Source organism: Leiobunum rupestre, chromosome 6 (genome assembly GCF_980474605.1).
Source record: "Leiobunum rupestre chromosome 6, qqLeiRupe1.1.hap1, whole genome shotgun sequence".
Lineage (NCBI taxonomy): Eukaryota > Metazoa > Arthropoda > Arachnida > Opiliones > Sclerosomatidae > Leiobunum > Leiobunum rupestre.
In genome coordinates, this window is record NC_143389.1 from 589,995 (window position 1) to 607,328 (window position 17,334).

General features: G+C 31.4%; 1 protein-coding gene across 2 annotated transcripts in view; it reads right to left on the minus strand.

Moving 5' to 3' along the window:
- LOC149937634 (uncharacterized) overlaps nt 1-17,334 on the minus strand; it is a 58,297-nt gene that overhangs the window by 26,432 nt on the left and 14,531 nt on the right. For both annotated transcript variants that reach the window (XM_090178338.1, XM_090178339.1), the window contains exons 2-3: nt 16,924-17,012; nt 9,240-9,325 (exon numbers count right to left, since the gene is read on the minus strand). In XM_090178338.1, the coding sequence (XP_090034464.1) occupies nt 9,240-9,281 (42 nt within the window). In that variant the 5' untranslated portion in view covers nt 9,282-9,325; nt 16,924-17,012. The remainder of the gene's footprint in view (nt 1-9,239; nt 9,326-16,923; nt 17,013-17,334) is intronic.

Sequence of the window (17,334 nt, forward strand, 5' to 3'; positions counted from 1 at the left end):
GGAGATGAGCGGTACATTTGCTATATTTCAGACCCTCCGCACCTCATCAAGACGGTCAGAAATTGTTTTTCAAATAGCGGATGTAACAGTCTAGGCTCTTTAAAAAAACAACAAACATATCCGATGGTCCCATCTAATTGAAACATTTAAAAAAGATTCTGTTACGCATTTTCGCCTTTGCCCAAAACTTACAGAAAATCATGTACATTTAGGACCTTTTTACGCTATGCGCGTTAAATTCGCAACACAAGTATTGCGTAACAGTGTAGCATTGGCTATGGAACAGCTCGTCGGCGAAGAGGCTTCCGAAACAGTGAAATTTATTCAATATTTTAATCGCTTTTTTGTTATGTTGAACTCGAAAAATATAGCCCAAGGGAAGCAGTGAAGAAACAAAGATATTGAGCCTTTTCGTGACATAGACGATTGGAGGTTTGAAGTAAGTATTAAAATTAAAATAATATTCAATAAAAAGAAAACTAAAACACATGTCTTTAGTGGCTTAAGGAATCCTTTTTGGGTCACCTTACTGATTGGGAAAAAGAAGTCAATGCATGTGATATTCCAGAGGAGGAAAAAGCAAAACAACAGCTTAGCAGAAAAACATTAAATGGACTATACACAACTGGTATTTCAAAATGTTCCTGAATCACTTTAAAATTCATGTTGAGCATCAATTTTTTTCCGTTCTAGTTTACTCAATTGTTGATGCGGTGAAACATTTGCTTGGTAAAGGAGCATTATTCGTACTTACAGAGAAGCTTAATCAAGACCCTTTGGAGAGACATTTCGGTAAACACCGTAGGTCTGCCGGGTGTAATGAAAACCCAGACTTGCTTACCTTTAGCTATAGTGAGAGGAAGTTTAACACTAGTAAATGTAAAAGCAAGAAACTAGTGTAGTTTAAAAATTAATCAGTACACTTTTTAACAGAGGAAACCACATTGACGTTTTAAATTAAATGATTTAAAATGAGCTTGTGACCTGCGGGTTATAAGGTCAGTTTATAAGATTTAATTTTAAACGTGTAATTATCATTTTATTAAAAAAAATTTGGTATCCATTAATAAAGTAAAAAATAATATCACAGACAAAAGGCTTCTTTATATATCACAGTGATAGTTAGGACAGTGTTTGCAAATTAGTTTTCCATATTTTCTTTAAAGGATTTTTCTCTGACCCTTTCTTACGGCTATATTTTCCCTTTGAGCTTCGTTTAGTTTCATCTTAAAAAAGTTTTTCATAGCTTTGCCTCTACAGTTATAAAATGTCTTAAATACTATTGTCTTAGCTTTTTCTCTTTCCAAGAGATTTTCCCCCCCAAAGTAAATTCCATTTTTTTAATATGTTTTCCTTTTTGAGTATATCTTGCGCCAAATTTCTTCTGTTAACATTATTCTTTAATAACAAACTCTCGAATAATGGTGCTAACTCTTTTTTTAACTCGGAATAAATTCATATGCCAATTCTGTTAATATTAACAACCCCCCTCGACTAAGTTTGGAGGTCCAGTTATCATATTTATCATTTTATATATCTGATGGTTTTATACAGTTTTTGTAAAATAACGGATTATCATAAACCCTCAAAACCTTTCGTAATATATAACCACCTATATGATGCACTACTTCTGAATTCTTTCTCTCAATTTGTGTTTTCGAATGTACTTGTGGCTCTGGACATTCATGCCTTGCGTAATTTGTTTCGGGTTTTGAATTTACCCAAACCACTAAAAGCGCATCTAAGAATCTTCTGATCCACGCTTTAAAAATAATTAATTGATTTTTAAGATCATCATCGTTAAAACCCTCTAATACGTTGAAGACTATTAAAAATTCTTCTTGTTATTATTTGCTTTCTCTTAACTCAAGAGAAATTTTCAAAAACATACTAGGATCTTTAACTTTTTTCTATTAAATAACGTCAAGTGTTTAATTATTTGAGATTCAAATTGTAAGTGTCTGGGATTTGATATGAGGTTGGTTACGATAATTTCAACGCTTGGCTGCATGTCGTTGTTGCTGATAAAGTTCTCCATTCGCTTAGTAGCTTCAATAGATACACTTTGAATATGTTTTTGAAAATAATCTTCATTAAAATCTGGAAATTGTTTGGCCAATGTGGTATTACAATTAGAGCTCGGTGTAACAGATAAATTAATCGCCGAAATTTGAATTAAAATTTAAACATGCAAAACTCGAATAAATATAGGTTTATTTCAATAAAACCTACATTAGTCACCTTTTACTTACGAATGTAATCTTGTTTTGTCGGTTTAATTTTTAATCATACTAGTAAGGTGTTTCAAAACAATATTTTGAAAATTTCGATTAATCATAAAAATTTGGATAGTAGATAGTGAATACTTAAAGACGCGTAAAATGGCGGATTGAGGGGGTCTAGCTTTAAACAGTGCATTTTAACCCCCCACGCCTTACAAATCCAAGATGGCGGCCAAAACCTTCGAAAACAGTGCTTATCACCACTTTTTTGACCCCCCTTAACTTATTTAGTTTTGAAAGTTTTGATTGGTCGAGAGCACTAACGAGACCACTCCCTTTCATTACAACTACATTTGAATGACGTCACAAACTTGTAGAACTAGTTCAACATTCCAACCTTGTTTTTGTGGGCCTTAACACTTGTATAGATACTCCACCCATTAATTCATTACAACTTTGTAAATATAATTGTGTTTTTACCAACTTACGAAGACGTAAATTGTGTATTTACATCTGGTTATATCATCTAACATTTTTTCCCTCCTCATAATATTGAGTTAAAAATTAAAAATTCGGTTCACGTTCCACTACGGCGTTAAGACCCCACCATAACATTCCAGATTATAAAAATTGATTAATTAAAAAACCTCTAATTTGAAAAATTGTAAATAAAGATTCGTTTCAATAAAACAAAATTTTGAAAACATTTTTATGAATATAATAATAAGAATTACTACATTTAAAATTATCTACAAAAAAGAAAATTGGGGAAGTTATTATTAAAATTTAACAAACGCTGAAAGATTTAAATATTAAAAAAATATTTCAAGGTGAAAATTCTTTATCTTATCGTATATTCAAAAATCACATCTAGAAATGATTTATAAAAAAATCAAGATTCGGAATGTCTCACTAAAATAAAGATAATTTTCTCAAAAATAATTTCATTACATTATAATTATTTAACTAAAAGGAGTAACCTTGTATCTAAATATCGATACTTAATTACACATATTCTTTTAAATATTAAAATAGGGTGTTCTCGAAATTATAATTAATAAGTGTAACCCTATATCTAAAATTATCGAACTGTAATTATAGTAAAGTTTCTATATTCCAATATTAATAACATGTGTAGTATTATACGTTAATTCTACAGGTCGACCGAGGCAATATTTAAGGATTTTTTCCGTAAAAGTTACTTATTTTTGAAAATGGAAATAAAATAGGTGAAAGTATCAGTCAGAATTAGTTTAATCAATCACGGGAAAGACGATTATAAAACTTTTAGAAGTGATAAAATATCATAAGTTATTTGTGAGAGGAATGTGAAGTTAGTTTAACTATTCGCACATTTAAAGTTCATATCTACATTACATAACACATGGATTTGTTTCTTGTGACTGACGAATATTAATGATGGATTTTAATTTATGTAAAATAAATTGTTGTAGGTTTCTTTAAATGTTTTTATTTTTCTTAATATATAATTGATATAAGCTAAAAACTGTTTTTAACTGTAATAATTAACAAAAGATAGTTTAAAAAAACTTCATATTTTTGTAAATTGGAAATTATAGATGTAATATGTATTTGTTTTAATTTAAACCAGTTAATAATGAGGTATAAATATCTACTAGAAAGCACTCCCAATCAAATGATTATCTTGGTATATGTATTTAAATCCTTCTAAAACCGGGTCATCAACATTTATGGGTGCTTGATCGACATATTTATTGATAAAAGGAGATAAAAAACATAAGCAAAAAGGAGAACCATGGTTTTTAACCATCTAAAAATATAAAAGTAATGATAAACCAAGAAAGGTCAATTTTATTGCTAAAGCATATTTTAGTTTTGAGTAACCTGTTTAGATTGTAATACGCTTAACTAAAAGAAAACAAGTTGGCAAGCCAAAATATACCTCTCCTCGGAAGCATTGTCCCTAGTGTTATTTTATTCTCGAGACGTCCCTTAAAGATATCTCCGCAAATCAGAGTTATTTACTAAAAACGTTATCCCGGTTCAATCCCGCCCGGTATAAAATTTTAATTGTTGAATAATTGAGACGAAACAACCGAGTTTAATTTATTCAGAATAATATAAATTAAGTATTTACAACAGCGAGTTAGACGTACTAAAGCAATGCATAATTGAATTTAAACCTATTTACAGAACAAGATTATCAGTTAAATATAATACGAAGCAAATTTTAATGAAATAAATATATACAACGGGTATTTGTATTTTTCTCGCTTACGACATACTTGCCGCATCTTTAACGCGCATTTTAATTCAACACTCGCCCTTGATGAATATACCGTCAATAGCTATATTCGACCATTTCCTTAATAAAGGGCACGTTTTATATAAAACACGTCAAAAATATTATTTTTATTGTTATTATCATTTATACATAACATGTTAAAAGTATTATTTCCCGAAATTCTCTTCAATGTCTAGTTTATTGACTATGCGCGAAAACCGTTATTTCGAATCTAGGATACGAGTGTTATATTATCTTTTGTCGAAAAGGCACGAAAAAAATAAATCTTTATATTGTCAAAACGCTGAAATTGTGTATAAATTAAAATTTTTACAGGTGATAATACTCCCGAATAACAAAACAATTAAGAAGCGTTGGAAGAGATTAGACTAGTCGAAGAATAATGAGCCACTAAATATTTATTATTTTACATTTTGTAGTTCAACATTAGATTATTATTATTTTTTAACAATTGTGTATGAGGGAACGGGTGCAGACTTTAGTATTGGAGAATAAATTAATTGAGCTAAATATATTTAGAATATAATTTGAAGAAATTGTGGCAGTTGGCAAAATTTCGACATATCGTTAAGTGGTACAAACACAATTAGCCCCAAAAAAACATATTTTACTTCAAACATACACGCTGATTTTGCGTTAATTATTCCAATTTCTATAATAACATTTAAAGCGGGAAATGGTTAGATTTACCTTCCAATGTCAAGATACAAATTTGGAAAAATTATAATTTAATTGACAAATTACACTTTTGAATGGCATATCTGAAACATAAGTTTTAGATCTAGTATTAAAAAACAAGTTGACTAGATATTCGGTTGAAACTGTATGTTATTTAAAACTAAAAAGACTACCATAAAGTATTATAATAATTATTTTTATATTAAATTGATTCTGTTCTTCGAGCTTTTCGCCACGTATTAAATACTAAAACCAAAATTGTGCAATAGTAGTGAAAATGTTGCATCTATATATCTTCGGAGCGAGCTTCTTTAATTTTACCATATTATTGTGATATTTTCCAATACAATACCCGTGTATTTATTTCTTCAGCTTTAAAATACCACAAAAAAATAACTAAACCTTAAAATAGAAATTGCGTACTTATTACAATATTTTAGAAACCGTATAAATAATACATATTTGATCAAATCTCATTATCGTGATTATTAGCGTTAATAAAAGCTTTACATACCACAATTCGTAAAAAATTTCAAACGGAACGAGGAAAAATTGAGTACCAGCTATCCGGTAGAAGCGTTTATCAAAACACATTTTAGCCTACGGCGATACTATTAAGGGATAGGTAATTGACTTCTATTTGTTTTACGAGCGAGTAAAAATGATGAAAATTTCAACCATAAAACTTTAAATAATATTGTGAGGTTAACGTGTTGCTGATAATATTGACCTTGGTATTCTTTACTTATTAATGTGTAATTTTTATAGTTCGTTGTTGAGCGTTCACATTTTACTCCTATATGCTTTAATAGAATTTATTAACTGCCGTCTTGATTGATGATTATTTATAACTATTACCAATACAACAATAACTTTTATTAATTTATTCCAAGATTGAGATTTTCCAAACATTTAACAACATTATATAATTGAGGTTTTAAATTTTAGCATGGTAGATTTGACATTTTCATAATGTGAGTTTTTAATGTAATATGGAATTGTAATTATAAAAGTGGCAGTCCATCTTATTCAGTTAGAACAACAACTTTAACAATAACACAAGATAATTTTAATTAATGGTTGGAATGTAGACTATTTTCTAAACATTCTAGGATTTAGGGTTTTTATTACTATTGGTTCGTTTTACTACGAAACCCAAAAAAAAAGGTTTTTGAAAACTTAAAACGTTTAACGAAAAAAAATGGAAAACCACCAATTTTAAGAGTTCCCTTGCGTAAAAATTTTAATTTTATTTAAATTTTTGGATTATTTTACACTAATAAGTGAAATAAAAACTATTTTTGAATGAACTCCATCTAAATTAAATAAATACGTCGTAATTTATATAATATTAAATAATATCAGAAAATATTTGTAAAATGTATGTTGTGCTAATTAACATATATTTTTCACCGGAAAAATTAAAACAAAATTCTACAATACACTATCTGAACGATATAAGAAACCTTTCCAATATTTCGGTGTCCGAATGTGAAAAAAAAACAAAAAAACACACAAGGTTAACAAAATAGCTTGTTTAAATACTTATTTTGTGTTTGTTAAACATTCCTCCAGCTTAACGAGTAAGATCATCCAGATATCATCCTGCACCGGTAAAGGGGTTTCCCGAGAATTGATATATTTCAATAATTCTTTAACGCTATTCAAATCTATACCATCTGGAAAATTTTTATTACAAGTTAGGTGTTTCTAAAAAACAGTCTTATTGCTATTTAATGTCAATCTGGCTACCTGTAAATGAATTTTTTATTTTACAAGTTTTGTATGGTAGTTTCTGGTAGTATGACTTGACAATGCTTAATCCACATTTATCAATTGTATGGTTTGCTTTTTTTGGTAGAGTATTCAACGTAGTCGTAGCAATCGTTAAATTTTTCCGCGATCTTAAACAGGTTTAACTGTCAAGCTGTTATGTTTTTGTCGACAACAACCACTTCATTTGGTCTTGCACATTGGTCGTCCAACTATAATAATGTTTTTTATTATGCTATTTAGAGAAATATTTTGTTGGTTTATAAACCACAGATAAAATACACCAAAAATTCACCTAAAGACCACATAAATATTTATTACTTTCTTTTAGTTTAGCGTATTACAATCGAAACAGGTTACCCAAAACGAAAATGTACTTTAGCAATAAAATTGACCTTTCTTGGTTTATCATTACTTTTATATATGTCCATCAAGCACCCATAGTTTTAGAAGGATTTAAATACATATACCAAGAGAATCATTTGATTGGGAGTGTATTCTAGTAGATATTTATACCTCATTATTCACTGGTTTAAATTAAACAAATACATATTACATCTATAATTTCCAATTTACAAAAATATGAAGTTTATTTTTTCAACTATCTTTAGTTAATTATTACAGTTAAATACAGTTTTTAGCTTATATCAATTATATATTAAGAAAAATAAAAAACATTTAAAGAAACCTACAACTATTTATTTTACATAAATTATATGTGATCATTCATATTCGTTAGTCGCCACAACCAAATCCATGACATCCTCTGTTAGTAACAAAATGGTGTGTTATGTAATGTAGATATGAACTTTAAATGTGCGAATAGTTAAACTTACTTCACATTCCTCTCACAAATCACTTGTGATATTTTATCACTTCTTAAAGTTTTATAATCGTCTTTCCAGTGATTGATTAAACTAATTCTGACTGATACTTTCACCTATTTTATTTCCATTTTCAAAAAGAAGTAACTTTTATGGTAGAAAATCCTTAAACATTTGCCTCTGTCGACCTGTAGAATTTAGAGCTAATTGGCAGAAAATCATTTTACCCGTCAATGTAGGAAACAATTGATTCTCAGGGTTGTTTCCTCGCAAGGAAAATCTTGGATTTTATATGAATTGTAAATTAACGTATAATACTACACATGTTATTAATATTTGAATATTGAAATTCTACTATAATTACAGTTCGATATTTTTAGATATAGGGTTACACTATTTAATTATAATTTCGAGAACACCCCATTTAAATATTTAAAAGAATATGTGTAATTAAGTATCAATATTTAGATACAATGTTACTCCGTTTAGTTATATAATTATAATGTAAAGAAATTATTTTTGAGAAAATTATCTTGATTTTTTATAAATCATTTCTAGATGTGATTTTTGAATATACGATAAGGTAAAGAATATTTAAACCTCTCAGCGTTTTTTTAAATTTTATTAATAACTTCCCTAATTTTAAGATAAAATTTTTAGATAAAAAAATGTTGTTTGCTAATTTTAAATGTAGTAATTCTTATTATTATATTCATAAAAATGTTTTCCAAATTTTGTTTTATTGAAACGAATCTTTATTTACAATTTTTCAAATAAGAGGTTTTTTATTTAATCAAGTTTTTATAATCTGGAATGTTATGGTGGGGTCTTTACGCCGTAGTGGAACGTGAACCGAATTTTTAATTTTTAACTCAATATTATGAGGAGGAAAAAAATGTTAGATGATATAACCAGATGTAAATTAACAATTTACGTCTTCGTAAGTTGGTAAAAACACAATTATATTTACAAGGTTGTAATGAATTAAAAGGATGGAGTATCTATACAAGTGTTGAGGGCCACAAAAACAAGGTCGGAATGTTGAACTCTCAAAACTCTCAAAACTAAATAAGTTAAGGGGGTTCAAAAAAGTGGGGATTAGCACTGTTTTCGAAGGTTTTGGCCGCCATCTTGGATTTGTAAGGCGTGGGGGGGTTGAAATGCAGTGTTTAAAGCTACGCTAGTCCCCCTCAATCCGCCATTTTACGCGTCTTTAAGTATTCACTATCTACTGTGGATAACTGTAGATTTATGTATCTTTTCCACGGTTAAAAACCAATAACTAAGGAAAAAAGCATAAAAATAAGTAATTATTTTAGGTTAATATTTTGTTTTGGATATAACACAAGTAAACAGTGAATTTTTGTCCTAACGTTGACCTCTAATAACAATAGATAATAAATTTAAGGAAGTTCGATTCAATTCAGTTTGAAGAATTGTTTACTTAAGACTTACCATGATTTCCAAAAGAGTTCGATTTTTGTTGTTGTGGTTCATTTTAAATGAAAAAAGTCCAAAATGGAGACTTAATAGATTTTTATCTAGAAAATGAATTCATTTGGTATCATACTTTAAAAATGTTATATAAAATATTTTAAGAATTTATTGTACAGAAAGTCACTGATAGATGACTTGAGTTCTTTACCAAAATGTGGTACTGGATTAGGCAGGCGTTGTCTGTCTTGTGAGGTTACCATATATTTTACTCTGATTAAACGGACACATATTTATGCTAAATCATACGTTAGGTTTTTTTTCTATTCCGCACTATCGACGTCGATAACGCTAACTGTACCCACGTCCCCCGTTTTACCCTTTTCCCACCATTTTTTCTCGTTCTAAGTACCATGTTCAAAACCATATAAATGGTCGTAAGTGAAGTGCATGTGCCCTTATTTGGAGCAGACCCTTCACTTTTCTCACTAAAAAATACATAAATATACAATAAGTCAACTACAGAAATCGGAGGTAAAATATAGGTTATAAAATTTGAAACACTTCATTAAAAGATAGAAAATCTTTTACCGGGTATACACTGTGTTGACAGATGACATTTTTAGGATAAAATATAAAGCGTATATACCCACACCATGGGGGTATTCTCACACACTCATGAATAAAGAACGTCCATATATCCTCAAACTACAAATAATACTAGTTTTCCCGTTTTATTGGCATGAGGAAGATGTCTTTCTTATCAGCTTAGAATTGGCCAATGGTGGTCGTGCCATTGGCGTTCTTAATGCAGTTATCTACCTCGACTTCTTATTCGTCCTCAACGCTCGCCGCAGAGGCGCAGGACTCATTTTACTTGGCAAATCGGTCATGATAGTATTAAAGCCGGTGTTTATGGATATAGTACTAGATTCACGGGTTCCAGTTCCAGTAAGCGTTCCCTATATTAGCAAACCGAAACAGTTTAGGGTGAAGTAAACTTGTACTAGTTATAACTGTACTGAGCAACAATCCGAGGTAAAGCGAGAATTCCTACACAGTACTGATGAGCCCCAAAAAGGGCGAAACCGGTCTGCTGTACGGAATTTCTGGCTTCTATTCTTATTATGGTATTCACAGGATCCTACACATATTGTGCTTTTTTTATAAGTTTTCAAAGACTTAAGACGTTAGCGTCAACTGTAATGTATTTCATCCACAGTTGCAACTACATATTTTTCTTTTGATATATATATATATCATAAGCCTATGCTAAGATAGGTAACCACTGAACATCCTAATTATTTCTACTAAAGCGAATTTAACGAAATCCTCTCGATAATCTGGTGAAGGAATATTATTTATATAAAGCGATCATGAAACGAAAAAGCCTTATAAGTTGGAAGATGGATTAGGCCTGTATCATTAGCTTAGCTGATTATTTTAATTAAAATTAATACATCTGTTATTATTTGAAAATTATTATTTCAATATTTCAATTTTTATTTCAAAATTATTATTTCAATATTTCAATTTTTATTTGAAAATTATTATTTCAATATTTCAATTTTTATTTGAAAATTATTATTTCAATATTTCAATTTTTATTTGAAAATTATTATTTCAATATTTGATATTTTATTTGAAAATTTCAATTTTTATTTGAAAATTAATATTTGAAAATTTCAATTTTTATTTGAAAATTTCAATTTTTATTTGAAAATTTCAATTTTTATTTGAAAATTTCAATTTTTATTTGAAAATTATTATTTCAATTTTTATTTGAAAATTATTATTTCAATTTTTATTTCAACAGAAATTAATTGCGCTAAAGATCGGTGGTCACGTGATCTCGTGAATTAAGTCCATGGTAAATCTCAAGGTTGGCCAAAATTGGAACGTCGTTATGTTTTGTCTGCTATTAAAAAGCGACGACGCTTACGCGAGCTTACCCTGTAAAACATGTGTATCCAAGTGCATAACACGTGGGTCTCGCTGCGACTGTGTCAGCAATCAAATTTAAGTAGAATGCGGTTTTCCCAACCATAACGTGCTCCCATGAGTCTCTACGCGCAAATCAATTTTCAAAACAACTATTCACTAAATGACTTTTTTTTTCTGAAAAAATTTCCACATTTATCTTAAAATAATTTACTTAGACATTTTCCTAGCAAATAAAATAAATATTCAATTGATTTGGGCTAATGCGTTTAAAAAAGATTTAACATCGAGTCCCAATCGATCGAAAATACCCTAATTGTGCGGTTTACAACCCAATTGCACGTTTATAATTTTTAGAGTACTTCGAATTAAGGTTTTTTTTATAAGACGTTTTTTAAAATAGGTTTCCTTCTTATAAAAAAGTATTGATAGTCTTATTGAAGCCAGTTAGATTTAAGCTTATATGAAGTGAAATTTTTTATAAATAACAAGTCACTTTTCCAAAGAAAAAAGCAATTTATGGCTCTTTTGAAGGAGTGTCGGTCCCCTCGTATAAAACGGTGCCTACGCGCCTTCGGCACGCGTACATTGATCTAACCTTACCTACAATGCCTACGCGCCTTCAACGCGCGTACACCACTCTCACGTAACCTACGGTGCCTACGCGCCTTCGGCACGCCTACAATAATCTAACCAGAAGGAGATAAAGGGGAAGGATGGCACTGCCCATATGCTATAATGCTTTACGAGTGTAACAACAGTTCGACCAACCTCGAATTTCGTGATTTTTTCTAATTGGCTGACAAGCGTATGCCGTAATGATGACATACGATGTCGTCAGAATCGTCAGCTCACGTGACTCACTGACGTCGCGAAAGACGCGAAAATAGATTGCTATGGCGGCGAATCTTAGTAAATCTGTTCAAGTTGATTTGATTTCGCGGGGTAAAAGGTTTAAATCTACCCAAGTTAATATAAAGCCAAGTCAAGTTAAATGTTTAAGTAAATACGTTCAGGAAAGCGATAGTAAAAAGAGGGAACTAAACGATTCGGTAAGCCTTGTTTAATAACTAATTTTCTATCTTTGATGCTAACTCAAACTAGTCCTTAGTTTCCGGTTTTAATAATTTAATTATAAACAAATACTACTTTAAAAGGTAATAGTCAAAACTATTAATAGTTTTAATTAAAATCTGAGATAAAATACATACCTCCAGCTTTCCAAACAAACAAAGTCTACATCGTCCAGCAGACAACAAGGCGGAATTGTACCGCGGAGATCTCTCGGGACTACGTTTATCTTTGGGAGTAAGTTGGTTTGAAAAAGTGTGTACTCCCGCCATATTTTCGCGCCTTTTAGAGGTTGGTCGGACTGCCGTTACAGTAGAGAACCCTGGTGTTATCCTTCCCCTTTATCTCCTTCTGATCTAACCTTACCTACAATGCCTACGCGCCTTCAACGCGCGTACATCACTCTCACGTAACCTAGGGTGCCTACGCGCCTTCGGCACGCGTATACCCATTAACTTAACCTAACACCTCTTTTGAACGAGTGTCGAACCCCTCGTATACAACGGTACCTACGCGCCTTCGACGCGCGTAAATCAAGTTAACTAACCTACGGTGCGTAACCTAACCTTATCGTTAGTACACCTGTACTAATTTTGTTTAGGTATAATACGCAATAACGTCCATTTCATTAAAACGTTTTTCGCGTACCCTGCTTTATCTCCGGGCAGAAGTAAAAAAAAAAGGTCCCAATGAACCTAATCCGCCTTTTGGGCTATTTTTCGGAAACATATTGAATTCGGTCGAATGGGAATATTCCATTCTTTTTATTATTGGGTTAAACTATCCTTGGTTAATACATCTTAACAATTTCCTTGTGGGTGAACCATGGATACTTATCACCTCTCGTGATAGATGAGGTTGCGTTTTTGGTATTTATTCGGGAAGAAATTTTTTCAGTTAAAATAAGCTTAAATCTAACTGGCTTCAATAAGACTATCGACACTTATTTATGTTGACTTCCGGCAAGAAACATCCGGGTATTTTAAGTCCTGGACATAATCAATTTTCGACGAGATTTTTTTGTATATTCCAAGACATAATTTTTTTCGACGGTTAAACTGTCCCGGACATATTAATTTTAAGACGGGGTCTTATCTCTTTATTAAATGATAATGTCCAGGAATTAAGGGGTAAATCTCTAACCAAAAAAGATTTTTTCAAAAATTATACGGGAAACACCAAGTACAATTATTACGACAGTTTCAATGTTTAGTCCAGGACATAATCATTCTTTAGAAGTAAAACCATGTTAAAAATAATTTTGTTAGAGATTATACGAGGTAAGCCTCGTCTTAAAATGAGTATGGTCTGAGATAAAAGGCGGCAGTTGACCACGATCACCAGGAGATAATTAAGTTCTTATCTTGATCTGTAAAAACCACCAACAGAAGTACCATAAGAACCTCCTTTGCCGGAAATTCAGCATTTTATTATTTTAAGAAACAAGTTGGCCAGCCAAATTATACCTCTCCACGGAAGAGTTTCTAATTTTCATTCACGCGTAACATGTAACTGTGGTTCTGTGGTAGAATGCTCACCTGTCGTGCTGGAGGGCTTAGGTTCGAATCCCGCCCGACACTAACCCAAATTGAAATCAATTTATATTACACCCAATGACAAAAAGGGGGCTATTTTGGAAAAAGCTTTTCCCTAATTCCAAGAAACTGCGAAAAGCAGTGATTACACTTTGCCCCGAAAATGCAGGCCTAACAGACCCACAGACAGACAGACACGGTGGTTGTATAACCCCTACTAGGGTACAAAGTCCCCTCGGAGAGGTAAAAATATAACAAAAATTAGCCTATTAGTAAAAAATACACATATTAATAATAAAACAGTTACGAAACATCATTTATAAAAATAAAATATAGAATTGCAACGAAGAAGGGATCAATGAGTAGAGGACAAAATACCAAATTCATAAATCCGTGGTGCCGGTTCAATTCCGAACCGATGAAATAAAGATAAGTAAAATAAAAAAGATCTTAAAAAAATTAAATTTCTAATTTTAAATAAGTTTTGGTGAGTATGTGGTCTTGTTGACTGCTCGGGTTCAAATCATTACCAAAGGAAAATTATATCACACCCAATTAAAAATATAGGGCTCTTTTAGAGAAACCTTAAATTAGGGCGTCTCAAAACCCGAAAGGGGCATTTTTGACAAAACATTGAGCGAATCGCGTAAGTAACAATAGTCAGTCATGCATAAGCCTTTTTATAAATAAAATAGTAATCTTAAAAAATTCATGGAACCGATGACAAAATATAGGCCTCACCCTAAGCGGAGGTAATCTCTTTAATATTCATTGAACTGGTACTATTACACTGTTTCACTATGTGTATCAAAAATTGGCGACGATCAGGTGACGGTTATGTGGTTTGTTTACTTATTGTTGAACAAAGAAACGATAGAAAGAGGTAAATTGCAATGCTCGCCTTCACTTGGTTCCCCGCGACATTTTCTTTCTGTTGTTAGAGGCTCTTTCGTCACCAAATCTCTCGTTTTTTCCGCTGGGTTTGGCTTTCCCGCTTCGGATCACGCGACCCTAAGGTTTCTATGCTTCCATCCATTTTCGCGCTCCCCGAACATTATTTGCTCCCTTAACGCTGCACGATGAACAGCCGAACGACAGCACGACACCACCTTTTTCAGTCAAGTCGCTGTTGCTCCCCTCTATTCACGACGATCAGACAGCCAGACAAAAACAGACATATTTTCTACTGAAGTCCCTGCAGTGGGAGCTTCGCTAGCTCAGCTCAATTATTGGTTATGTTGGGTTACGTTGGCTTAAGTTGTGTTCGTTTGGATTAGACTGGATTCGCTTGCTCTAAGCCCTTTTCACAGAAGCCCACTTTTTAACCACTAGTTAAGTTACGAAAAATAGATCACTGACCCATTTTTTCTCTTAAAGTTAGGTTAAGTTTCAACTTCTAAGTAGTTTAGTCTACGAAAGGAACTGTTTTCGTGGTTCCCACTGCAGTTGAAGAACATAATGTTAAGTGTCAAATTTTATGTTTAAATTTTAAAATAAGGCTTTAAATGTTATAATTGAATTTTCACTAGATGTTATTCAAAAAGTAGACAAAGTGGTTTAAGAACCCACTTCAGTAAAATGCAAGAAAAAAGGCCGACATATAGGCCATATCCTGAAAATGAAAACTGTAATGCTAATAGACATTTTTGTTTGTCGCTGTTAATTTGTTTAACTTTTAATATTTTTTTAGGAAACAAAAATTACTGTTAAACAAATAGAATTCAAAGGTATTGAACTTAAAATTTACAATGGCATAATATATCAGATTGGTATAAAAAGATTGACACTGAAGGATAAATTGACACGGTTGAAATAATAAATACAATATAAATTAATTTTTCATAAAATATTTTCCCCTAAACTCTTTTAAACAACCAATTTAATAAATAGCCCTTCTTGGCCGTAATGAAACGATACACAAATAGCTAAATAAATATTTTCATATAAATAGGGCTTAGAACCCTAAGAGCTTGTGGACGCTGGCGTAGGGCATTCTGATGATAGGCCTCCGGTGGTGTGGTTTTTTGTTACCGGTACACCGGGCTATAAATTCTGACAACATGATTCTAAGAAATTCAATATAAAATTTTTGTACGAACCCTGCACTACGAAAACGAATCGAACAACAAGAGTAAATTCAGCTAGCGTATCGCGACAAATACATCGTGGTTCGACCTTGTTCGGTTATAAGATGGAACTGGTTAGATATTCGGTTGTTAATAGCCTTTAAGACTATTTTTCGTTGAAGAACGATTTAATTTTTCACAAACTGTAATGAATGTTGGGAGGGAGAACTTTTGAAATGAGCTTTGTTAAGTCGACGTAGAACATTCATTTCCTAATTTATTTCGGAGTGGGGAAAGTTGTATTGCTAAATGAGAAATTTATGATCAAAACACAGATAAGTAAATTGACTCAAGGAAGATGAAGTTTGTATTAGACTTGGATTGTGTGTCGAGTTATATTAAGGGAAACTAATCTTTGAGATCGAGCAGCGATTAATGTAAAGTGTACGTTAAAAGCTTCCTCAACTAATCACACGTATTCCCGGGCTAATGTCTTATTTGTATGTTTCGTTTGCACTTATTAGTCTAGATAAATTAGGTTTTGACCAGGAACAAATTAAAGGCAAGCAACATTAAATGGGATTAAGTTTGATAGACAGAGTTGGGCAAGAGAAAAAGGTTTGGTGGTCCTTGGAAGGGTGGCACCTCCAAAAAGTGACCGTCATCTTAGATTGCAAAATCTACCAGCTCAAATAGATTTTACAATTATAACAAACGAATAAAGATGTTGTAACTGAATATTTTTCAAATTATAACATTTATCACGGCCCAAAAATTCATGCTCTCGGTATAGCCTATCGCAGCCATTAAATGACAGTCTAAAGAAAAAATTAAGAATTTTTATATACATTTTGATATCAAATAAAGCAATGGTATTTATTTGAGTAATTAAAACTCTTCAAGCTTTGAAAATTTCAACTTTTTTAAACATTTTTTTCGGAAATTAAGAGAGAAATGTGTTTAGATGAATGTCCTAAGAAAGGACCAAAAAGGAGGAAAAAAACATTCCGCCATTTTGTCTAAATTGAAAGGGATATCGCGTTTTGTTACTGAAGGTAGTCCTTTCATTGGTCTATCGAATGGGATACTTACATTTAAATAGTTCCGAGCGGCGTCTATCGGGATTAGATGTCAATTTTCTAATAAAATGTCTGATTTTCTATCACTACAGTTGGAAATATCTATAATAAAGTGAGTAATATAATATCCATGCAATATATCCTTGTTTATTCTTTTGTAAGTTATTGGTTAGACCAGGAAAAAAATACATCGATTTTTAAAAGTTGCAGCCGAATCTATTTACATTTTTAAATAAAACTATTTTTGTGCACTTTTAAAAGTCGTTGTATTTTTTCGTTGTCTTATTAGTAATTTTTGTGCACATCGCTATCCAAAAACTAAATACGTTATTTGTGTTAAGTTTTAAATAGTGGTTTTACTAATGCTTATTTTAAAAACTTGTTTGATGGGTGGTTTGGGGGACATCAATTTTTCAAACACTAT